We start from the raw sequence: 25239 nt of genomic DNA, 5'->3' as shown, positions 1-25239 counted from the left end.
TGAAGCCCAAGAGGCACAGGGCTTTACCGCCCTTGTTGCCGGCCCACTGGTTAAGTCGGGGGACAGCCCCAGGCTGCAGGGAGGGGGTGGGGGTGGGGGTGGGGGTGAGGTTGACAGCCTCCCTCAGTTCTCATCTCCCTAAGTTCTAGTCTAGTCACTGGGGCTGAGGGGAGGAGGTGGGCTGCAGAGGGTCCTGCACCCGGTCTGAACGTGGGGGAGAGGGAGGCGGCGCTAGTTATGGGGAGAGAATCACAAAGGCAGATTTAAGTGGGGGTGGGGGTAAGGCGAGGACAGAGAGAAAAGGTGGAGGTGAGGTGGATGGGAAGTCTTGAAGAAACTAGTGGAACAGAAAGCAGAAGGGGTGACCTAGAGATGTGAAAAGGAGGAGGAAACGGAGAGGCAGACAACCAGACGCAGAGAGTGAGGCAAAGGGGGAGGAAAGATGGAGAGATTGGGGGACCGGGGACCGGAGGCCGGACCCCGTGGGGGTGGGGCTGGGGGAACGTCGCACCTCGGAGGGCGGGGAGGGGCGGGGCGGGCGAGGGGGCGGCGCTAGGGCCCGGGGGAGCGGCCTGCGGGAGCGCGGCTCCCCGCCCGGCCAGCCCTCCGGCTCCGGCTCCGGTCCCGAGCAGCCCGCTAGTCGGAGGAGGTGGCGGCGGCGGCGGCCGGGGAAGGCGCGCCCCGGCGGGAGGGGCGAGGGTCTCGGGGCGGGGCGGCCTGACGGACGCGGCCAGGTGCGCGGAGTGGAGGCGCCCGTGAGCCGGGGACGCGGAGGCTGCAGGTGAGTGAGGGGAGCCGGCTGGCAGGGGTGCCGGCACCCAGCGCACCTCGCCCTTCCCACCTGTGCGGTCGGGCGCCGCCCGGCTGGAGGTGGCACCTCTCGGCTCCCGGCCCCCCAGCAGGGCGACCTGGCCAAGGGGCTGCTGCGCTCGGGCCTCAGTTTCCCCGTCTGCACGTGCGGTGGAGGGCGGCCCGGAGGATCTCCAGGCTCCGGAGCAGCTCCGGGAAGCCTCTCCCCGGGCAGCGTGGGCGCCCAGCCCTCCGGCCCCAGCCCGCACCCCGGCCCCGGCCCGGGCAGCCCCGGCCCCACGGGTGGGCCGCCGCCGGAGGTCTGCGCGCCCCAGCCGCCCGGGGAAGGCTGGACTCTGCCCGGGGTTGACATGGGCGCCTGCGGGGCCGCGGAACGGCGTGTGCTCAGCCGCGGCCCCCCTTCCCGCGGGCGGGGCAGCTGGCGCGGGGTTCGGGCTGTGCGGGCGAGGCACGCGGGACTGAGCTGTCTGACGGGGGACCCCGGCCCGAGCCCCACCCGGGAAATCGGGGAAATCGAGGCCGATCCTGAGCTCCTAGGGGAGAGGGGGACTGTCCTATGGCTCCACGTCTAATGCTCACATCACGACTCTTGCTCCATTTGCCAGGTGAACACGGGGGCCCTCGCGGGTCCCCACTCAGGGCCCTGACAAGACACCCCCACCCGCCGTGCTGCCTGTCCGGTTGTCCACAGGGACAGGAGTGAGCGGGGAAACAGCACCCGCCCCGCTCCCACCCTGTCCCGAGTGGCAGGTGGCGCTGGAATGAATCCACTTGCTGTGTGATCTTGGGGCGAGACCCCTGCCCGCACTGGCTCCCAGGGAGAGGGTGGGAAGGGGGCCCCAAGGGGACAGCTGCCGTGCTGGTGGTGGCTGTAGGGGTGGTCGGAGCGTGCCCCACCCCTGCCGTGTTGCAAGGAGTAGGCTGAGACTGGATGCTGGCCAGAGGGACAAGGGGACGCTGGGGTGAGGGACTGGAGTCTTTGCTGGTGCCAGCCTGCCTGTCACCAACCCGAAGCCTGGCCCCCATCCTGTGCTGGGGCAGAGCCCCCACAAACTGACTACCTACTGTGAACCTCAGGCAGTGGACTGCGCCCCCTTAGGGGAGTGAAGATGGCCTGCTGCTTGGGGCGGGTCCCCTGCCTCTGTCTCCATGTGAGATCTTGGGCTGGCTCCTCCTCTGGGCCTCAGTTTCCCCAGTGAGGGGAATGGACTGAGGTCACTTAGTTTGATGCTCAGAGAACTTCCCACCTGGCTCCCTCACCTCTTTTCAGGCTGGCCCCCACTCTTCAGGCCCTAGGCCAGCCACCCCATCTCCCAAACTAGTACCCAAATTAAGCTGTGGTTGGAATCAGCATTTACATGGTTAAAATAAGCCTTTAACTCCCTCCCTCCCTTGTTAGCTGTTGACCTTCCCCTAGCAGTGGTTCTCAACCTTGGCTGCACATTAGAATCACCTGGGAATCTTTTTAAAATCCTGATTTCTGGGCCTCACCCTCCGGAAATTCTGTTTCTTTGTTATGGGGTGGGGCCACAACATTAATAACAAAGAAAGAGAATTTCCGGAGGATGAGGCCCAGAAATCAGGATTTTAAAAAGATTCCCAGGTGATTCTAATGTGCAGCCAAGGTTGAGAACCACTGCCCTAAGGTGAACAAAAGGAAAAAGACCCTGCCCTAGCTGGTTTGGCTCAGTGGATAGATCGTCGGCCTGAGGACCGAGGTCCTGGGTCTGATTCCGGTCAAGGGCACATGCCCGGGTTGTGGGTTTGATCCTCAGAAGGGGGCGTGCAGGAGGCATCAGATCAATGATTGTCTCTCATCATTGATGTTTCTATTTCTCTCTCCCTCTCCCTTCCTCCCTGAAAATCAATAAAAATATTTTTTAAAAAAAAGAAAGAAAAAGACTCTGACAATCAGGTGACTGGTTCCCCACTGATCCCTAGCCCCTTCAGTCATCGTTTTACCTAATCTCCCCATTTTAGAGTTGGGGAGACTGAGGCTGGAGAGGGGAAGAGATTTGCCCCGGGTGATTCTGTGAGTAGAAGGCAGCAGAGCTGCCTTTCCTTGGAACAGAGTTGCTGCTTTTTTTTTTTTTAATTACTCTTTTTAAAAAAATGTTTTTATTGATTTTAGAGAGAGAGGAAAGGAGAGGGAGAGAGAGAGAAACAGCGATGGGAGAGAGAAACATTTATTGGTTGCCTCCTGCATGCACCCTGATGGAGGATGGAACCAGAACCTGGGCATGTGCCCTGACCAGGAATCAGACCTGTGACCCTTTGGTGCACAGGATGATGTTCCAACCACTGAGCCACCGGCCAGGCCAGAGCTGCTTCTTGATAAGTGGGAGGGGGCACACATGGCAGAGGAGCCTTCTCTCTATCTCCTCTTCACCCTCCCACCCCACCCCCACCGGACCGGCTCCATGGTTGACATGCATTCCCCAGACCCTGCATCCATCCCCCTGAGCCTGCATCCCCCTGAGCCCACATCACAGCTCTGGGAGGGAGGCTGGGCAGGGTCAGCACGCTTCCTCCACCTGCCAGGGCTGTCATCCCACAGGCCCAACACACCTCCAGGCCTCGGGGCCTGGCCTGGGAGGCACCTTTTCCTTCAGAGCAGCTCCCAGGCTTCCAGACATGAGCTCATCGGAGCGGCTGATGCCAGGAAGGGAGGGACTGAGGGGGAAGCAGGCAGGGCCCAGACTGGGGCACTGTGGGCCCCTGGGGAAGTGGAGGGGTGCTGTTGTGGAGGACTTGCCGGCCCTGGCCCCCAAGGTAGTGTGGCAGCAGGGACAAGATAAGCCCGCAGAGTCGACTGGGGTGGGGATGGGGACAGCCTGCAGTGCAGCAACCTAGGTGCTAGCCACCTGCTTGCTGTGTGACCTTGGGTGAATCCCTTGCTCTCTATGGAGCTCAGTGTCCCTGGCTACCGGGGTTGGGGGGGAGGTGGGGGGGCCTTTAGGCAGGCATTGGAGTTGCAGTCAGGCCCCTGCCCTCAAGAAGCTACATTTTAATTGGGGAGATAGTTAAGAAAAGGGGAAGCAAAGACATCAGCAAGGTGATTCCAGAGAGATACAAGTGGCACCGTGACCTGTAGGCCGTGCTGCTAAGATGGAGAGGGGCTACTTTGTGTTGGTGGTGAGGGAAGGGCTCTCTCTGGAGGGGGCATTGGAGCAGAGGCCTGAATGTTATCTGAAGGTGTGGTCATGGCTGGCTCACGACCAGAACTCAGGTCTAGAAGAATGGGAAGGGATTTGGTTGGGAGGAAAGTGTTTCTGAGGATGGTGAAAGGTCGAAGCTAGGAACTGCAGGTATGAGGGGCCGGGGCATCGGCTGTGGTTGTGAAAATGCCTTCATCCCTTGGGGCTTCGGGGCTTCGGACTGTAGACCTACCCGAAGGAGCCTGGGACCCGTGATCTGGTCAGACAGGTGGCTGGGCTCTGTTGAGTTCGCCCAGTGTGTGTGTGAGCTCAGGGTCCTTTGTGAACTGTCCCGGAGGAGGGGTCAGTGTGGGGACAGCCTCCCGGCCCTGTAATTCCAGAGGCTTACAAAAGCCCTCTCTCTCCAGAATGAAATCTTTACCAACTGGCCACTGCCTGACATTCCACCATCCTAGCTTCATCTTTTCCACTTGGTGAGGCAGTATTGCATAGTAGTGGGTGACCCTGCACTACCCTGCCTGCGGCCCAGGGCTGCTACCGATGGACCACATTCAATCTGCTCCCACACTACCGGCTTCCCGCGAGGCTAACGCACAGATCCCGTGGCTGGAGCCCTGGGTTCCCCTGCCGAGTAGCTGGGAGATCTGGAGCATGTTATATAACCTCTTCAGGCTTCTGTTTTCTCGTCTATAAGATGGAAACAATCATAGATCTTGTCTTGTACTGTTGCTCTGAAAATTAAACGAGCTAATACTGCTAAAAAACCACACCCTATTACTTATTAAATAGTAGTATTATCATGTCTTGATCTCTGTTAAAATAGGAAGCCCTTGGGGAGATGGACACTCACTCAGGACTCATATCTCAGTTTAAATTACTTCTTGGCGTTTGGCCAGGAACAGGTTTTGAGGGGGGGAGGATGGGCACAGCCCAGTGGAAAGGGCCTGGCCCGCGCTTCAGGAATGGCTGCCTGAGCCTCGCGTCTTCGCTAACTGGCTCGCGGTCTTGGACAAGTTATTGTGCTTCCTCTAAGACTCGGGCCTCTGTTCTGAGCTGCCATGAAATGTGCTAAGAAGGACATGTGGGGGCCGTGGGGGTGGAAGAGCTCAGCAGACTCCAGAAACATGGGGTCAGCAGGAGGGGCTATCGAAGGGGCAGGCTGATGAGCCCCACAGGCAGGAGAGCGGGCTGAGCCGAGACTCGCTTTTATCCTCTGGAATAACATCTCTTAGAGATGAAGCGTGCTCAAAAGACAAGGCCAGTGCTCTCATGTTTATGGTAACTGACTATGTGCCAGGGGTGTTCCAATTTCTTTACATGCCAACAACGACGTGAAGTAAAGTACTATTATTATCAGCCTTTCACAGACGGGAAACTGAGGCACAGGGAGGTTAAGTGAGCTCCCAAAGTCACACAGCTGGTAAGTGGCCAGATTCAAACCCAGGCAGCCTGGCCCCAGAGCCTGTATGCTGCTACTGCACCACATAGTCTCTCCTGCTTTAGACAGTGTCAGAGGCTCAGAGGGGCCAAGCTACTTGCTTAAGAATACACAGCACTCCTCTTCGATCCTCATCATCTCTGTCCCTCAGGTCCTAGCAGAAGCCTCACTGGGTCTGGGGTCTGGGGCCTGAGCTTGGCCGTTGAGCTCAATCGGCCTCTCTCCCCTCTCTCCTCCCTCAGGAGCAGGTCAAGGAGGGTCAGGTGTGCCTGGGAGGGCTGTGGGCAGGGGAGGCCCTGCCAGGCCTGATGAGTGGGCGTCATTAGTGCTGTGGAGCTTGAGTGGATCCCATGGAGTCTGACTGCCTCCCATCACTGTACACATGGGGGAAACTGAGGTCAGAGAGTCCAGGGACAGGCCCAAGGTCATAAGCAGGAGGCGCCCTTATTCTCTGCGTCTCTGTCCTGTCCCTGGCTGCTTAGTACTTATGGGGTATGGGACTTGGGGACCCTACCACCCATCGCCAAGGGGGGCCTGGTCTCAGCCAAGATTCCTGCTGTGGGCCCGTTGGGAGGGCACATGGAGTTGGGGGATGGGAAGGGTGCTGATTAAAAAATAGACTGTCACGCGCATGGAGAGCCAGCATGCTACCACCCAGCCTGTGCCGGTTGGCTCCCCCATGCCCAGCTGCCAGGTCCCACTCAGGGTTCCCGCTGGGGCCCCACCCTCCCCACCCTGGCTCGGCCTGAGGCTGAATGCTCCCAGCCACCCTCTCCTCTGCCTCCTCCACCCCTGCCCAGCCTCCAGGCAGATGGTGCCCTCACCGAGCCTGGGTGGGCCCGAATCTCAGCTGTTGGCTTTAAGCTGTGCCAGGGGGGTCTGGCATCACCACACACTGGCTGTATGGCCTTGAATGAGGCCCTTTCCCTCTCTAAGCCTCAAACAAGGACAGAGTAACGCCACCAGTTAAAGCTCTTTACAGCTTTCAGCAGCTTTCTCCGATTCTGCCTCTCACACAGACCCACCAGCAGAGCTGGAGACCCATTCAGAGAGGCCACGTGACCTCGGGCCGCTCAGCGGCAGTGTGGCAGGGCAGAGGGCTGTGTACCCAGATAATCTCGCAAGTCCAGGTCCTGTACAACTTCTCCTGGGTAAGCGAGGTCACTTGAAACCACAGAGGTGAAGGCTTTGCAGTGGTAATATGAGCAGTGTTTTTATTCATTTATTCCCTTATTCAGTCAACAAGTATTTATTGAGCCCCAGCTATGGCGTGGGGGCAGAGGCATAGCAGAGAAATGATGACCAAGGTCCCTGCCCTATGGGGGCTGCTTAGGATCAGACGAGGCAGACTGATGCTAAAACAAATAATGATGGAATTACCACTCTGGTGGGAGTTTGGAGGAGAGACAGAGGGTGCTGTGGCAGAGGAATGTGACCTCCGAGGGCAGACAAGCCCTCCCTAGACCTGGAAACAGACCAGAAAGGGACAGCAGAGGGTGAGGGGAGAAAGGGGTCTAGGCAAGAGCAGCAGCCAGTGCAAAGGCCCTGGGGTGAGAGGTACTTGGTCCCTGTCTGAGCACTTGAAGGAGGGCCAGTGTGGCTGGAGGGTGAAGCACCCTGGGAGGAGTGGCGGGGTGGGGGTGGGGGGTCGGGGGGCAGTGGGCTACAACGGGCCTGGTGCCTGTGAAGTGGTTGAGGCCGTCCTAGGAAGGAGGAGCTGTTCCTTGTGCTGGTTTGGGAGGCTGGAGGCTGGTCTGGCCTCCTTTCTTTTCTTCTTTCCTTTGATGTCCGTCCTGATAGTGCTGCTGAGGGCCCCTCTGCACCCCCCAGCCTTCACCCGTGACTGCGACTGAATGTGGAGTGCTCGGCCCAGCTCTTCTCTCCATCGATCTGGTTTGCACTTTAACGGCCACCTGCTGCATCCTGCCTCCCAGGAGGGCTTGGTCCATCAAATCCCTGGTGGCGTGGATTTGCTCCTGGGCAGGAGGCTGTAGTCTCATTTCCTTTTACTAGTGTGGGAGCCTGTGGACCCAGAGGTTCAGCTTTTGGCGGAATAAAGGCCTGTCCCTGACCGACTCCTGCCGCCTGTAATTGCTGCTGTCCCTTATTTCACTCCAGACACCCCCATTCAACCCCAAAGTCCCCCTAGGACAGTGGTCGGCAAACCGCGGCTCTCGAGACACATGCGGCTCTTTGGCCCCTTGAGTGTGGCCACGAAGTTTCAATCACGCCAGCACCTGGTATTTTGTGGAAGAGCCACACTCCAGGGGCTGCAGTTTGCTGACCACTGCCCTGGGACAAAACCCTAGGAGGCGTCAGGAGGCCTGTGTTCTGAGCCCAGCTCTGCTCTGCGCTCTTGGTACATCCCTTCTCCTCTCTGGGCTTCAGTTTCTCCATCTGTTTTAAAGAGAAATACTCTAGTTTTTCTATACTCAGTGTTTGGCCCATGGATGCAGTATCAGCATCACCCAGAAGTTTCTTAGAAATGCAGACTATCAGGCCCCACCCCAGACCTCCTGAATAAGAATCTACAATTTAACAACACCTCTGAGTAATTACTGAGTATGTTAGGTCGGTCATTTAAACAGAAAAAAAATAGCATTAAAAGCTATAGACTCTTCCCCTCTCTCCAAAGTTTTACTTATGAGACACGGAGCACCCTCTCTGTATTTATTCACCACCTGCCGAGGGAGCGGAGGAGGTGGCTGGGCGGGTTAGAGAATTGGGCTTTTTTAGAATGGGAGCCTGGAGGGAAGGGAAGATAAAACAGCTCTGGTGGAAGAAGGGGGAGGGGTGCTCCATCTCCTCAGGCCTCACCCTCGTCCCTTGAGTGCTCCTGACCACCAGCCTCTAGGAGCCTTTCAGCTCTGACCTCGGGGTCCTCTGTCTCACGGGTGTGGAAAGATGTGCTGGGAGGGAGGGTGCTTGGCGGTCCACAGCCTGGCGATCTCTTTCCTTGCTTGTCCCCGACTGGATGTCCTACTCTCTTCGCCGTGGAATCCCTGAAAGGGTAGCCGGTGCTATTCTTAGCGTAACAAGTGGCAGGAGGAGAACATGCTAGTGCATTATTTATGCCTCTGAGTCAACAGGATTACGTTCAGGGCTCCCCGGACATGGCCTCCCCTCGTCACGGCCTTGGCAGGTGCAGGGCACTTCCCAGGAGCCACAGCCCCTCCCTCTGGCCCTGACCATCCCTGCGCAGTGCCTCCAGCCCCCAAGCTGGGAGGTGGGTCAGGAAATACAACGGTAAGCTAGGACTAGCAGAGTGGCTTTGGCGATATCATGTCTTCGTGCATCAGCACATTTTTATTGAGCGTGTATTACACGTGGTAGGTGTGGGTACACTGATGATTGAGAGAGAATCCCTGCCTCCCAGCAGCTCACACTAGCCCAGTGGTTCTCAACCTTCCTAATGCCGAGACCCTTTAATACAGTTCCTCCTGTTGTGGTGACCCCCAACCATAAAGTTGTTTTTGTTGCTACTTCATAACTGTAATTTTGCTACTGTTATGAATCGTAATGTAAATATCCAGGATGTATTTTCATTGTTACAAATTGAACATAATTAAAGCATAGTGATCAATCACAAAAACTATGTAATTATATATGTGTTTTCTGATGGTCTTAGGCAACCCCTGTGAAAGGGTCGTTCGACCCCCAAAGGGTCGCGACCCACAGGTTGAGAACCGCTGCACTAGCCTGTGAGTTGGTGGTGTTCCATCGTCACAGAAGCATAGGTGCCAGGCCTGACGCTGGGTGCTCTGCACATATGAGACCCGGTCCTCCCACTCACCCTGCAGGGTAGGAATTAGGAGACCCATTTACAGAAGAGGAACCCGAGGCCCAGCATATGGAGGCTCGCTAACAGTCACCGTCGGGAGTGATCGGCTCCGCCTGGACTGGAACTCAGGTTGGCTGGAACAGAAGGACCATTTTGGATCAAACGGCAGGTGTGGAGTTGGGGCTTTGGGAGCCCCCTGCACTGCCCACTGAGGAGGCCCTTAGGACTGGAAGGACGTTAGCTGGGTGAGGTGGCCCCATTCTCCGAGAACCTTGAGTTGTTGAAGTCATGTGTGTGCAGAGTTGTTGTAAGCCTGGAGTGAAAAGACAGGTACACTCAGGGCAGGAAGTCAGAACCACACGGGATGAGGTGATAAGGCCGGAGGGGGCACACCTCACGTGGCCGAGCCAGAGACCTGCGTTCTGCAAGGCGCCCTTGGCCTGCTCTGCGTCAGTTTTCTGGTCTGTAAAGTACTGTCACAGTTCCTGCTCGGCTTCCGTCTCTGACGGATGTGTCGGGGCTATAAAACTATAAAAATGTCGTGCGTGTTGAAGGGCTAGTATATAATTAGTGGATATAGTTATATACAAAATATATTTTCTCAAGTGCATTTTTTGTTAACATTATGCATTTTCCTGTGTGTTGTTACAAGCACATTTATAAAATCGTGGGCTCTAAAGCCCAGTGGCCGCCAACCTGACTACGTCAGAACCCCTCAGGGAGGCTGCTCACATGTGTGTTCTGTGGTGCTGGATCTGGGGCGGAGCCAAGGAATCTGCATTTGGGGCACACTCCCTGATGGATTCTGCGGGTTCCTGATTTGGGCTGGATCGGGAACGGCACTTGCCTGAGGCCTCACAATGAGTTGGAGACTTAAATCCAGGCCTGCAGCTCCCAGTCCGGCCCTTTCCTCCTCCTCTTCAGCTGCCCAAGCATCCTAAAGGGAGGAAGCCAGGGATGAGTGCAATGATGCTGGGAGCAGCTGGTAACATTTACAGTGCTGTGCTAGGCTTGTTACATGGCTTATCCGTTTGACTGCAGTAGTGTTAGAAAAGGGGACATTCTCCACAGCAACAGGGACGTTTGAGCATGAGGTGGCAGATTTTAGTGCACTCCTGGAAAAGGGAAACCATGGCTGAGGCGCAGACATGCTGGAGAATCGAATTTGAAACCACCCATGGAGCACTCACCATCTCCAGTAGCGTGTGCCCTCCAGGCAGGTGTTGTCCGGTAACTCATGTACCTGGAGACAGGGCATCTGGCAGGAGGGGGACACCTGTGCCCTCCTACAAGGTGTGCACCTGCTGCATGTGCATCCATGCCAGTCTGCCACCTGAGCACCTGTGTGTCCCCACGTGCACACCTCTGGGTGCTCAGTGTGCACACATCATGTGTGGGTTATGCTGTGTGTGTGTGTGCGTGTGCATACTCTGCTTCGTGTAGTGCAGGGGTGAAGCAAGCAGCACCTCCGTGCGCGGGCGTGTGCAAGGGAGCATGTGCTGCTGCTGGCTAGCTCACGCCAGCATTGAGAATACATGTGTGCTGCATGGTGTGTGTGTGTGTGTGTGTGTGTGTGTGTGTGTGTGTACAAATGGCAGCAATGCAGGGGATCCCTGAGATCCCAAAGGGCAGAGGCAGAAGGGCCATTAGAGAACCTGTTTTCCTCACTCGTGTCCCACCTCCACATTCCGTGCACCATCCTCAAACCTGCCAGGTGTGAGCCTGCCCCAGGACCTTAGCACCAACTGTTCCCTCTGCTGGGTCTCCTTCCCTAGACGTGCATATGCTTCGTTCACTCTCACCTTCTTCACTTCTTTCCTCAGATGTGACTTCTCAGTGATGCATTGCACGCCACGCCTCCATTTATCTCCAGTCCCTGCTTCATTTTTCTCTATAGCATCTACCACCTGACTTACGTGTCTAGTTACTCATATATTTATCTTGTTCTCCTCGTAGAATGCAAGCAGGGATTGTCTGTCTCTCCTCATGGCTGTGAACAGTGCCCAGCTGGTGTGCAATAAATAGTGGTCGAGTGAATGAGTCCGTGCACCACCTGACTTACTAATTGTCTTTAATTTGTCTAATTTTTGTTACTGAAATATCCACGTTTACCTCTCCCTAAGCAGTAATCAACCTTTCACAGGATCGCTGTGTTCATTTTGCTCCTTTCCCAATACACATGTGAAATTTACATAACTAGTAAGGTTTTCATGATCGAGGTACCACCTCAATCCCTTTGCTTCCACTGGAGGTGTGGGGCACCCCACTCTAGGAATCACTGGTCCAGGCCAGTCCCTCCTTAGAACACTCGAACAAACGAAGCCCAAAGGCTCAGGAATCAGTCCAGGGTCGCACCCAGGCTGTGACAGGACACACACTGGAACCAAATCTCCTGACCTCCAGTCTGCTTTTCTTTTGCAGTTGAGGGACGAGGGGAGGGGACGATGGGGCTGGATGAGTCAGCCTCTCCTCTGGCACAGACTTCTCCTGCTGGAGGGGAGCCAGACATGCCTGGTAATTAGTAAATGGCATGGGGGGCATGGCAGGGTCAGCAGCCTCTGGCATGCCCAGGGCCGCAGCGCCCTCCTGGCTGCAGGGCTGCGTACCCAGTGATGGGAGCCGACCTTGGCCGCACCTTCCCTCCCAGGAGTCTTGGACCTGGAATGGCTCCAAGGAGGCCTGGGCCCTCACATCTAGCGAGAGGCAGACCTGGCGTTCAAACCCTGTCCTCTCTGCTACACATATTGGGTAGACGGTGATGCTGGGGTCCCCTTGCAGAGAGGATTCTGGGGGTGAAGGGATGAGGGTGAGGGTAGTTGTGCTGTGCCTGACTGGGCTGAGCAGGAAAGAGAGACCAGACCCAGAGAGGGCTGGAGGGAGACAGACAGAGCCCTACCCTGGTACAGAGTTATACAAGGGTGGGTTTGTGCAAAAGACTGAAGTTACATCCCTCTCAGGTGTGCACAGTGCTATTCACTGTAGAAATTATTTCTTCATTTAATTTGCTCAGCAGTGGCTCTGCCGAGCAGAGACCGGCGTCCCTGTGTTACTGATGAGGCGGCTGGGACTCAGAGGGGAAGTGATTTCCTAAAGGTTGCCCGGCATGCCTTGGGAACAGGCTGCACCTCGGGCTGGATTTGGTAAACGAGGACTGTCTGGGGAGGGCAGGCCAGCTGCATGAACATGGAAGGGAGGAATGGGGTGGATAGCCTCGGTGAATCCCAAAACCTGTCTGAGCCCTAGTTTTCTCACCTGTGCAGCGAGTATAACAGTACCCCCAGTTCACAAATTGTGAGACAAAACAACACACTACAATAATGACAGTGCTGAAACGAAATGCCTGAACATAGCGGCATCCTGAGTAACAGAAGTGAAGTTTGCCTGGCGCCTGACAAGTGTGCCTCCCGAGGCCACCTGCCATGGCGGAGGGCAGATTCCCGGGCCTTCTTTGGCAGGTGCCAGTGAGCTGAGACCCCAAGAGAGTGAGCACAGACTGGAGGAGCCTCCAGGGGCTGGGGGGCCCCCCCGCTGGTGAGGACACCTCCTGCGCAGAAGCAGCAGAGACACAGCCTCAGCCCAGGACGGGTTCCCTCCACTGTTTACCCTGCGCTGGGCTCTGTGCGCTGGGCACTGCGACTCCAGCCAGCCAGTGAGCCGGGGGCTGGGACGTCATTGCCATTCCTCCTGTGTTTTTTCTCCCGGGTTATTTATTTTTCTGCGAGGAAGGAATGTGGGGAATTTACCACAGGGCGCTGGCCTCCGCTTTTGGCTGCTGGGCAGCTCTTCCATAAGAGGGAAGCAGCCGAGACAGATGGCTAAGGCCGAGGAGGTGGAAGCGGAGGCGGCGGAGGGTCCCAGCTGAATCAGTGGCTCCGGGCAGTGGAGAGGTTATGCAACCCACCCAGAGTCTTGAGGCAGCCAGCACAGTGCTTCTGGCCTCTGGGCACGATGAGCCCTAATGTCAGAGCTCCCATGGAACTCTGCGTGGACCAACCCATTCACCCTCAGCCTCCGGGAAAGCCCACGGTGTGTTCCTCTGCAAGCTGCCTTTCTGTGCACCTGGTCTTGATTTGGGGGGTGGGTGGGGGGTGGAGTGGGGTGGAGATTGCCTGAGCCTTCCAGCCTCTGCTAGACTGCCCCATTACTTGGAATGCTTCTACATCTCCATCTTTCAAAACTTAGGGCATATGCCACCTCCTCCAGGAAGACTTCCTAGGTTGCTTCATCCTAACTCATCTCACTCTGAGGCTCTAGATTTTCCCAGCACTTGGTGGAATATTCTGCCTCTTAGGTCTAACACTGTGGTTTAAGGTCTCATCTTCCTCTTCACCCACAGACTTGTTACTCCCCCAGTCCCTCCGCTTTCCCCAAGAATCACCCTCTAGATCTCTGATGTGGACTCTAGACAATCTGGGATCCAGATGAATCTAGAATTCATCTCCCTGGATGAGTGGATTTGGGCTGTGGGAGTGTTCGTCCCCCAGTCATTTATCTAGTCAACACTTGGCTATTAAACCCTTGCTGGGGGGCGGTCTCTGCTGAGTGTGGGGCATTTAGAGAAGATGGAGACCAGCTGCCGCCCAGGCTGCCCCAGGGCCTGGAAGAGGAGCTGTAGAGAGCCCAGAGTGTGCCAGGCCCTGGGCTGGGGGCCATGGACCCAGAAATGGCCGAGGCCCAGCTCTGCCCCTGGCAGAGGCAGAATTTAAGGGAAACCGTCACTTCTCCCACCGCCACCCCTCGCCAGCTCACCACCTCTTTTGTCTCCTGGATTAAGTGTTTCCTCTGTGAGGGAGGCCTGGGCAGGCTCAGCAGGGCTGGACTGGGAGGCAGGGGCCTGGGTTGGGCTCTGGGTGAACCAGCCCTTTCCAGTTTGCTGTGCACCTGGGGCTGAGCCTGCCTCTCTCTGCGGCACCATTTCCAAGTCCCTGAAAATCGAATTGTAGATTAATGTTTAGGCCAGTAGGGCAGGCAGGAGGGCGATGGTGGCTCCCGGCCCCTGGCAGAGGTGGACCCCGCAGCAGGGTCCTGGTCAGCCAGCGGGGAACAATGCGTGTGGCCCGTGGGGATAGCTGCCAGCCAAGGCCGCAGCCAACTTGGGAGCCCTTGTCTTAAGTTCCCCCTCAAACCACCCATCCTGCTCTGCCCGATCCCAACTCACTGTCAGCAGATATTGGGAGCTGGGCCACAGCCTCCTTCCCCTCAGCCTTGGTTTTGAGCTTTCTCAGCCTGTTGTTTCTGCCATTGAGTCTTCCTGCTCTGAGGCCCATAGGCCAGGTTGAGCAGAAGAGCACTGTCTAGGAATCTGAATGGATTGACAAGGGCTTCCTGGAGGAAGTGGCATTGAGCTGGACCTGGGGCAGTGGGTGAGGAAAGTGAGTGTGCTTTGTGGGCAGAGCTCTTCAGGAGGAGGTGTCCAGGCTCGGGATCAGTCAGATCCCAGCTCCGGCTCCCCTCTGCCTGCCCCTCGCTGGCTGCAGGACCTGGGTGAGTTCGCTAATTCTCCGGACCCCGTTTTCCCTCTGTCCAATGGAGTGAGGGAGCTTCCCTTATGACCTGCTGTGAGGACTCGATGAGAACATACATGCTAAACCCTTAGCTTGGCAGCAGCTGGTGCTCCTCACGGGTTGGCTGTCGTCATCCTCATCACTGTCATCCTTACTCTGTGAGCACCACGGAAGGTGGGGGGCAAGGGAGGAACAGCTGTGACGCAGTGGGGGCCCCTGCCCCCAGCTCCTGCAGTCTGTGGGGCAAAACTAGATTCAGGCCCAGATCGCTGCAAAGCCAGACACTGGAAGGAAGCAGCCTGGCCCGCAGGATGGGCCCTGGACTTGACCCAGGGCCAGCCTGGGTTTGAATCCCAACTCTGCCTCTGACTAGCTGTGCCAGCTGGAGCAAACCACTCACCCCTCTGAGCCGTTTCTCCTCTCGCACAGGGATGGGTACTGGGACTCCATGGGTAGCTGGAAATGAAGCAAGGGCCTGGCATGTGGTGAGCACACCCTGAGGAGCAACTTTCAGTAAAATGAGTAACGTGCAAAGTGATGAGGTAATCAAGTGCTGCAGATAAAGCATTAGGGGGTCGGGGGAGGGTTTCGGGAGGGCTGGTGGCATTGGAGATCGGTGGGAAGGCTGGGGATGTAGCGAGGATGCGAGACAGAGGAGGGCTCCCCGGGGAGGTGTCTGTGCAAACCCCACAGCAGAGGCAGGAACTCCCGTGCAGGTGTGGGAGCCACAAGCCGTTGGACCGCTTTGGCCATTGCGAGTGCACCGAGAGTGAGCTACAAGCTCTCAGGCAGTTCTGACGTCAGGGGCTCTGAATGCCACGGTGAGGGCTTGCTACTCGATCCCCCACGTCCTGGGGAGGCAGGAGAAAGACATGAGGGGAGCCCGGCGGGAGGACGATGAATCTGGCCGCGTGGAGTGGAGTGGGTAGATTGACGGGGGAAGAGATTGGGGGTGGAGAGGCCATTTAAAAGGCTGTTGCAAAATCAGTTTTCCTGATAAAGAGCTGGGCTGAGTCATCTGTGGAGGAGAGAAGTCACATCCAGCTCCTCCGCGTTGCTGGCGAGGTGGGATTTGCCTCTCTGTCAGCGAGGCGATTGGCTGCCTTTCCCAGAGGCTTTGAGAACCAAGGCCGGCTCAGCACGAAGGGGAACTGGGCGGCAGGGAAGACCCGGCCACAGTGAGTAAGATGAGCACTCAGAGGTGCCTTCGTGGTTTGGGGTGTGCAGCTTAGGGCATGTGGCACCCCTCTCTGGTCTCAGTTCCCCTCTGGGCCTCCAGGGAGAGGCGGATGGTGACTTCTTTCCGTGGCAAGGCTGGAGCTAGGTCTGAGGCTCCCCACTCTTGTTCCTAGGCATCGCTTCTGTCCTGGCAGTCCTTCCCACCGTAGTACGAATTATTCTCCTCCTGCGAGGGCTGGCCGTCTGCCGGGACTGTCAGGTTGCACTCACCAGGACTTTGGCATGGATGGAGAACTCTCCAGAGAATGACGGCTGTGTCATTTCCTCTTTCCAAGCGGGGAGGATATGGGGCAGGGGCTGGCAAGGTAGCCAGACCATTACTCAGCCCAGTTCATCTTCCTGCCCCCAGCTGAGCCAGAGGTTGTGCAGCGGCCAGCCATTGGCTCCTTCCTGACTCCACCAGGGGGGCAGTTTACCCAGCCTGTTTACCTGTCCTGTTGCCAAGCCTCCCGGGCAGCCAGAGTGGGCTGCCTTTAGCCGGTCTCTGTTCCTACCTCTTGCCCCCTGTCCCACTCCGCCCCAGCGGGGTGGATACTCCCATTGACGGCAGCCGTATGAAGAACATTTCCTTGAATTCTCTCGCTGTCCTGACCTTCTGCTCTGGCCTCCCTTCCCCTGCCCCACCTCCCTCCTTCGTCCAGACAGGCCTGCCGGTGGGCAGAGCAGGCTGCTGCCTGCAGAGCTGCTGGGGGGAGGAAGGGCATCACCCTGCCTGTACACAGCTAGAACTCAGGACCCTGACCCAACACACGTTCTTCCCAAACGAGCCTCTCATGTCCCAGCAATCATTTCTGCCTTAGTGAGAACTCTTCTCCCAAGAGGAGGAAGGGGAGAAACCCTGAGTTGTTCCTGGCAGCTGACCATGCGGGGGAGAGGGCACTGCGGGGCACTGATTGTGAGATGAGGAAACAGAGGGTTTGACTGACTGGAGCCTCAAGTCTAGCCTCTACCCGCTCCCCGCCCCCCACCCCCGCCCAGAGTCAGGGTCTGGAAGGCAGCGTGGTTAAGAAACGAGACTCAGCAGCCAGACTGTGAGTTCTGAATCCCAGCTCTACTTACAAGTTGTATGACCCTGGGCAGGTCTCTCTGACCTCTGATTTCATCTGCAAACTGGGAAGAATAACAGTCTTCTCTCTGGGGATTGTCAGAAAGATTGAAAAGACGATGAGTATAAAGGGCCTGGCACAGCACCTGGGCTGCAGTGAGGGCTCAGTAATTACAGCCCCATTGCATCCTCATTTTAATGTGTGCTCAGGGCTTCCTGTCCGCCTCCCCAGCTTGGGGTTTGAACCCTGGTGGACCCTGGCCCTCTGCCCCCTGCCTCCCTCCAGCAGCCCTTCCTTGCACCTGCCCTCACCCCGTCCTCTCCTCAGGCCTGTCTTCAGAGCTCCCGATCCATTGTCCAGGGTGGGTCTTTCAGGCCATGCAGAGGCACAGAGAAGGGGGCGGGAGGCGCTGTTGTGACTTGCACAGGTGCAGGCTGTACCAGGCAGATCGGGGGCTCAGTGAGGTGCCTGTTCCTGCCCTTCTGACACCAGGGAGCACAGTCTCGGACCCAGTGGCTGGGCACTGCCAGGGGTGGGATCCCTGGTCTGAGGAATTTTGGATGGAACTGCCTCCCTGGTGCCCTGCCGTGGGGACTCTGGTGCTGGAAGCTGGCCTGGCCCCTTCTTTCAGCTTTGTTTATGCAGGGTGGCAGGGTGGATTGCTAGCTGGGTCTGGTTCAAGCCTTCTGCTAAATTCCTTTTCCATGGAGTCACTGTGGGCTGGGGTGGAGGGCACGGGAGCTTCATCAGAGGCTGGGCTTTCTTGCCCCCTGGCCTTGTCTGCCATGTTCCTCTTGTCCCCAAACAGCAGTCGGGGAGGCTGTTAGTCTTGCTGGGGGTCAGCCCACCAGGTCCTGGCCCACCGCCTTCTCTGCAGCCCTTCCCTCTCTAAGCCGCCCAGGCCAGCTTATCCCACTGAGGCCTTCATGCCCCACCATTTGAGAACTTTCTAAATCCATGGCCTTTAGAACAGCCTGGGGACAGGACTGAAGCAGAGAAGTGGGGGGGTGGGGGGGAGTGCAGGGTCGTTTGGAGCCCTGGTTATTCAAATTGAAACGCTTTCTAGGAGCCTCGCACTGAGGGGACCTGCCAGCCAGGAAGGTTGGTGCTCTCGGGAGTCACGCAGAGCCAGGGGTGAGCCAGCTCCACTCCTTCCCAGCCCTGTGACCTCGGGCAGCTCACTTTACCTCTCTGAGCCTTGGTTTTCTCATCACTGAAAAGTGGATAACAATAGTTTGTGCTTCATAGGGTTGCCGTGGGAATGAAATGTCAGTACGTGGAGAGCACGTGTGTGGGTCCACAGTAAGAGCCCAGTGTCAGCTACGATTGTTGCAGCTGTATCCTGAGAAGTGTGAGGGGACTGGGCACGTTTGTCCTGACCATGCCGTGTGGGATGTGCTGTCTGTGAATCCCTGCAGGGCTGTCAGGTTGGGAGGAGGAGGCGTTTTCTCTGGGGGTGTTCGGGGGCAGAAGTTAATGAGAGGAGCAGCTTTCCAGCTGAGGAGTGTCCGTTAGTGGAAGGCACCTGTGTAGGGAGTGAGCTCCATGTCGATCGAGTGTGTAAAGAGAGGCGTGTACCCTCAGGGGCATGGTTCTAGGGATGCAGGCATTGGACCCAGTGACAGCCATCTCGGAGACTCTGAGGTTCTGTAATTTGGGGCAATAATCCCGGCCCCCTGCCCTGAGAATGCTGGAATCCCCTGCGGTGTGGCCTTAGGTCGCCTCCTCTCTCAGGCCCCTGATCTGTGGAGTGACTTTCCTTTGCTAGAAGAACCTCTGACCCCTCCCAGGAGAAGAGCGGGTCCCCAATTCCACTCCATCCAGGGTAGCATGAGCCCTCTCCCCAGGCATTCATGACCGCATTGCAGCCTCCCGACCCTAACGTCAGTGCTTCCATCCCCTTCTCAGTTAAGGAATGGGTCTGAGAGGTGCAGTAACTTGCCAGCAAGTGGCAGAGCCTGGATTTGGGCATGAGGCCTGGTTTCTAAGCAGAGCAGAGATGGGCACTGCATGAGCTGAGCAACCTCTCAGGGCCTCCTCATCTCCCCCAGGTGGGCACAGGTGTGTGTGTGTGTGGAGGGGGGTGGGGGTAGCCAGATCCTGATGGGAAGAAGAAAGGAGGTTGGGGCCAGCCTGTGGCTGCTGGGCCTGGTCCCAGTGAAACCACTGTCTGCAGCCACGCTGCTCTGTGTGGCCTCCCTGCTGGGAGCTCTCCCTGCACCCCTCTCTGGACCTGTTTCCTCATCTATAAAATGGGGGTGGTAGTGAAACTGTGCCTCTGTAAGGACCCTTCTAGCTCTGAGAGTCCCTGAATCCTGAGCTCTGCTGGCAGGAGACCTAGAAACACTGTCCCTGGCCACTCACTCAGCACATCATGGCCAGTACTAATGAGGGCAAGGGAGAGGAAAGGCAAGGTCAGATTCCTCAAGAACTAATTAGCTTCCCACAGCGGGGTTGGGGTGGGGTGGGGGAGGAATTTTCTCAGCCACTGAGTGAGCTGCTAATCCTGCCCACAGCCTGTCCCATCCACCTGTCCATCGGTCCATTTGTTCGTGCACCCATTTGTTTAGTCATTGCTCAATAGCATAAAGTGAGCACCGACTGTGTGCCAAGCGGGCACTGGGGATATACACAGAAACGGTTGCTGCCATGAACTTGGATTAATAGGAGTCTGACTGCAGCCTGATCCCTGACCTCAGGCCTGGACTGTAGCTCCAGACTGAACCCCGAGCCCTGCTGACCGTGTTCCCCCTACGTCCCAAAGGGACCTTTTGAAACAAGCATGGGCTGTGGACCCAAAGGGACCTGGTTCTGCCTCCAGCTCCGCCACCCTTTGCTGTGACTTTGGGTGAGTTATTTACACGTCTCCAGACCTCACTTTCCGCCTCTGTAGAACAGGGGCCAGGAATGCTTGTCGACTGGTGTTCTTGTGAGGGTAACATGAAGCAATGCAATGTTCTAGCTGAAATTAGCCCGATTTATTACTTTTATGTTAAAATATGAGAATTTTTAAATAATTATTTAAATAAAAATGGGAAGAAACTGTGCAAGGACATAGAAGAAACTAATGACAGTTGTTACCTGATTGTGATGAGGGCACTCGGGGTGGAGGGACACTTTTCACTTATACTTTCTTTTTGTCTTTGAACACTGTGTACTTTGTTTTTAACATTTTTAGATCATGTGAATGTATTGCCTGTTCTGAGAAGTGTTAGTGTTCGTGCTAATGACTATACTATGGGCTTGAAAGTGTGAAGGGCCCTCGGAAAAGCACATGGCAAGTGTCCTGGGCTCATTTGTGCATTCAGTCCTGCTTGCTGAGCGCCCAGGCTCTGTGCTAGGGGCCAGGCTTAGAGGGCTGAACAAGCCAAGCAAGGTCACTGTCCCCTAAGAGTTTATGGGGGGGGGGGGAGGGGCAGATAATAAACAAGGAAACAGATAAAGAAGATAATTGTGAATTGTGGTGAATGCCATGAAGAAAATCAACAAAGAGATGGGATAGAAAAGGAGAGGGCTGATTACAGAGAAAGGCCCCTCTAGAGAGGTGACACTCAAGTCCTGAATAGCAAGAAGGAGCTGACCTGGAATGCCGCCTGGGAGATCATTCCAAGCAGGGGGAACAGCAAGTGCAAAGGCCCTGGGGCAGGAACAAACGGCATTTTCAAGAAATAGAAAGAAAGCCAGCAAGGCAGAGCCTAGTGAGAGAGGAGAAGGGAAACGAGTCAGGATATAGCAGGGCCAGGACTGCTAGCGTGAGGTGTTCTTCCTGAGTTCGGTTGAGAGCTGTATCGGCAACCTGTGGGCTCCAATGAGGGGCTGGCTAAAGCTGAAATGGTCATCTGGGCAGGTTTACACAGCTGGTGCATTGGAGTTGAGCCCAAAATGGCTGGGTCAGGATTCTTTATGAGCAGACGGCATTCCAGAAAACAGGGAGTAGAGATCAAGATGCTGGAGGAAAAGGTCACCTGTAGGAGGGTCACGGGTGATTGTCTGTTGGTCTGTCTGTCGGTGTACCCCTGTGGCTCTGCATCCCCATTTGCTAACCCGACCTCTGTCCCTCCCTGCAGCGTTGGGCCGGAGCACGAGCCTCACCGAGAAGGATCTGAAAGAGGCCAAGGCGCGGAGCCAGCAGATCGCAGCCCAGCTGACCACCCCTCCCAGCTCCAACTCCCGAGGCGTCCAGCTCTTCAACAGGCGCCGGCAGAGGGTGAACGAGTTCACCTTGGAGAGCCACGGCCGGAGGGGACAGAAGCCCAGCCAGGAGTCCCCGAGAGGGCCCCCCGGCAGCCCTGCAGGCCATGCCCCAGGGCTCAGCCTGAGTCCTGCCTCACTTCACGAGCCAGGCCCTCAGAGGAGCCCCGACGGCCAGAGCCCTGACCTAGGGGTCCCTGGTCACAGCATGGAGGGGTGCTCAGAGGAAGCCAGCTTGCTGCGGCACCTGGAGAAGGTGGCCAGTGAGGAAGAAGAGGTTCCCCTGGTGGTTTATTTAAAGGAGAACGCAGCCTTGCTGACGGCCAATGGGCTCCACCTGTCCCAGAACCGAGAGACCCAGAAGAGTCCACCCACCCCGCCTCCAGCTGAGGTCCACAGCCCAGCTCCAGATGTCAACCAAAACCTTGCCTCCCCCAGTGCCGCACTCAGCACACCAGCTGCTAATGGCAGCCACCACCTGCCAGCCACAGATGTCAATCAGAACCCGGCGGCGGCGGTCACCCCTCAGAGCCTGCCGTGTTCTAGCCTCCAGCAGAACTCCTTGGAGGCTCAGCTCCCACCGCCTGGCACAGTGCCAGATGCTACACCCAGCACCCAATGTGCTGGCGGGCAACCCCAGGAGCAGGTGAGACCCAGCACACTCCTAACTGACAAGGTGTCAGCTCCATCGACCACCAGCAGCACCTTCCCCAGAGAAGTGGCTCCCAGCTCCGGGTCCCCAGCCCCAGACTTCATGTCCAGCTCCCTGCTTGTCGATGTCCAGCCCAGCACCCCAGCGGTGTCAGCAGAACAAGAGACATCTGGGCGGGCAGTGGCCACCACGCCCACCACGCCCACCAAGCTGTACAGCGAGGTCCACCTCACACTAGCTAAGCCCCAATCCGTGGTCAACAGGACGGCCAGGCCCTTTGGGATCCAGGCACCAGGGAGCACTGGCCCGATGGAGCGGAGCCCCATGGTAGAGAGAAGACACCTCGGGGGGAAGGCCCCGGCTTCCCAGCCCCCCAGCATGGCCGACAGGAGCCCTCGGCCACAGAGACACGTTCTGTCTCACAGCCCCATGGTGGAGAGGAGGCCCATGGCACAGCGCAGCCCCGCCTTGGAGAGACGCCCCTTGGGGAACTTCGCCCCACCCCCCACTTATGCTGAGACCTTGTCCACGGCTCCCCAGGTGTCCCGGGTTAGGTCTCCCCCTTCTTACTCTGCCTTGTACCCCAGCTCTGACTCCAAGCCTTCCCATCTGAAGAGCCAGGCGGTTCCTGCCGGCAAGACGGGAATTTTGGAGGAGTCTATGGCCCGAAGGGGCAGCCGGAAATCCATGTTCACCTTCGTGGAGAAGCCCAAGGTGACGCCAAATCCAGACCTGCTGGATCTGGTACAGACAGCTGATGAGAAGCGGAGGCAGAGGGACCAGGGGGAGGCTGGAGGGGAGGAGGAGCCCTTCGCGCTGGGGGCTGAGGCCTCCAACTTCCAGCAGGAGCCAGCACCCAGGGACAGGGACAGCCCCACCACAGCCGAGAATGCTGTCCCCGAGTGGGCCTCCTGCCTCAAGTCCCCGCGCATACAGGCCAAACCGAAGCCCAAACCCAACCAGAACCTGTCAGAGGCCTCCGGGAAAGGGGCTGAGCTCTATGCCCGCCGCCAGTCCCGCATGGAGAAGTATGTCATAGAGTCTTCGGGCCACGCCGAGCTGGCCCGCTGCCCTTCACCCACTATGTCCCTGCCTTCGTCCTGGAAGTACTCCTCTGGCAGCCTCCGAGTGGCATCCCGAAGCCCAGCTCGGACCCCACCTGCCTCCCTCTACCATGGCTACCTGCCTGAGAATGGGGTCCTGCGCCCAGAGCCCACCAAGCAGCCGCCCTACCAGCTGCGGCCCTCGCTCTTTGTCCTCTCCCCCATCAAGGAGCCAACCAAGGCCTCACCAAGAGCTGCCTCACCCGCCAAGCCGAGCTCTCTGGACCTGGCGCCCAGCCTGCCCAAGGCGACCCTCCCAAGGTCACCCGCCCTGCCTCGGCCCTCCCGCTCCTCGCCAGGCCTCTACACAGCCCCGGGCCAGGACGGCCTCCAGCCCACTGCCGTGAGCCCCACCTACAGCAGCGACATCTCCCCTGTGTCTCCCTCCAGAGCCTGGTCTCCCCGAGCCAAGCAGGCCCCCAGGCCCTCCTTCAACACCCGGAATGCCGGGATCGAGGCTCAGGTGTGGAAGCCTTCCTTCTGCTTCAAGTAACGGACCCACAGGGATCCCACTGCCTGTCAGGGCCCCATCTCTGAGGGCAGGATGGAAAGCAGATGTAGCAGGAAATGGCACAGGGCTGAGAGTCAGGAGTACGGGGACTCAGGGCTCAAGGGCTGATGCTGCTGCCAGCTAGCTTTGTGACTGACGCCGGGCAAGTCACCTCCCCTCTCTGAGTTGCAGCTGCCAGTTCCCTGCTCTGAGGGTGGTTGGACTCCATGTCAGGGATAGAAAGCTTGCTACTGGGCGGGAGGAGGGTCATGGAGGCGGGCGCCAATGAGGCTGGGGCTTCCTCTGGCCTTTGTGAGCTATTAGGATGCCAGCGTCTTGCTGGGGAATGGCCTGGAAGGGGACCTTCACACAGGCTTCTGGAGCAAACATCCTGCCAGAGCCTGTGGGACGGCGGGGCCGCCCTCATGTGGCCCGACTCCTGGCACCTTTCTGCCTGTTGCTGGATTCTCACCTCCACGGGTCTGTCTCTTCCACCTCTGCCTTCTGGACACCGTTTCCTCTCCGCCGCTTCAGAGAGCTTTGCCTCGGCCTCCACATTTCCTCCTGCTGGATGAAGACTTAGCCCACTGCTGTCTGATGCTTTCCTCCTGCCCTCTGTCCGCTGTCTCCATGCCTTCTCCAAACACCTGGCTCCGCTTACGGGACAGCTGAAGCAGCTCATCCCAGACCTCTACCCTGGTTCCACCTGGCTTGCCCCCACTACTCTAGGGAAGGGGAGGTCCCAGGGACCCCTGAGAGACAGACCTGTAGAAGGCTGTGCAGTGAGGAGAGAGTCCCCTGGCAATGTATCCGATGGCTGCTTTGGCTGCAACCTCAGCCAAGATCTGCCCGACTGAAAGCAGCCACCTCCATGCAGTGGAAGGGAGAGAGGCAGGAGAGGAGGGTCTGGTCCATCTCAGCCTCTCATTTGCTGAGTGACTTTGGCCAAGTCACTTTCCCTCCCTGGGCCTCAGTTTTCTCATTTAGACAATGAAGGCTCCACCAGTTGTGACAATCTGTGAGGGTGAGAAGATAGGCTGGTGCTTTGGGAGAAAGGCCTTGTAAGTGATGACAGTCCCCTGGGAGGAGAGGGGAAGGAGGTGGGCAGTTGCTGTAGGACAGATGGAGATGAGATGTCTGCAAGGTTGTTCTGGGGTGGGTGTGGCTGGAATGAGCTGCTGGAGGAGCCGAGGGATTGGAAGCCTAGACTGGGATGGCTCGGTGCAGGATTGCTGGGGCAGTGGGAGCAGAGCAGCTCAGGGAGATGGGACGGAGGAGACCTTAAGGTTCTGAGGAAAAGCCTGGGACGTAAGAGTTGACTCCATGTGTATCTTTGGGTCTCAGTTTCCCCATTCATATACAGTGAGGGTGCTCAGTCAGGTAGTATGAGCACTTCACCACCTCTGAAAGCTTTATGTGCTGCAGCCCCCCAACACCAGGCTTTGTGGGGGGTGAAAGAATACGGAGGCAAGAGGCAGAATTCAGATGGAAGATTCCCAAGGCTGGGGCCCGAGCACCACCCACTTACTCTTTTCCAGCCCTATTTCTGGGCTCCCCAGTGGGGAGAGGGGTGGTGGAGGCGGTGCCCATGCTGGGCTGAGCCTGCAGTTTTCCTGAGCTCCGGGCTCATCTCCATGGGAACGGGGTGCCTTCCCAGTGAGTTCATTCTGCCCAGACTGCAGGGGCATGTATGGGGAAGTCTTGAGTGAGCTCAGCAGATCCATGCAGCCCCCTCTCAGGACAGAGTGAAGCCCCTGCCCTAGACCTGCTCCCTTGACTCCTGGAAGAGCCCACCCTCCATCCGGCAACGCCTGCGGCCAGGCTGGC

The 25239-nt window shown here is 57.5% G+C and overlaps 1 protein-coding gene and 1 long non-coding RNA gene across 4 annotated transcripts in view; one reads left to right on the top strand and one right to left on the bottom strand.

Moving 5' to 3' along the window:
• Positions 1–25239, top strand: part of SYNPO (synaptopodin) — a 52251-nt gene that overhangs the window by 20795 nt on the left and 6217 nt on the right. For 2 of the 3 annotated variants that reach the window (XM_070414587.1, XM_070414588.1), the window contains one exon: positions 21044–23385. In XM_070414587.1, coding sequence (XP_070270688.1) covers positions 21044–23385 — 2342 coding nt within the window. Of the gene's footprint in view, positions 1–15723; positions 15870–21043; positions 23386–25239 lie in introns of those variants that run through there. The other variant, XM_070414589.1, reaches the window with a different exon arrangement.
• LOC139010318 (uncharacterized) overlaps positions 8533–25239 on the bottom strand; it is a 31275-nt gene continuing 14568 nt past the window's right edge. Inside the window, exons 4-6 of the long non-coding RNA XR_011471499.1 lie at positions 16990–17064; positions 10035–10124; positions 8533–9500 (exon numbers count right to left, since the gene is read on the bottom strand). This is a non-coding gene — a long non-coding RNA (uncharacterized lncRNA). The remainder of the gene's footprint in view (positions 9501–10034; positions 10125–16989; positions 17065–25239) is intronic.

This window comes from Myotis yumanensis, unplaced genomic scaffold (assembly GCF_028538775.1).
Source record: "Myotis yumanensis isolate MYYU_CA2020_CCGP unplaced genomic scaffold, mMyoYum1.0.hap1 SCAF_5, whole genome shotgun sequence".
Classification (NCBI taxonomy): domain Eukaryota; kingdom Metazoa; phylum Chordata; class Mammalia; order Chiroptera; family Vespertilionidae; genus Myotis; species Myotis yumanensis.
This window is presented reverse-complemented; position numbering and strand designations above follow the sequence as displayed.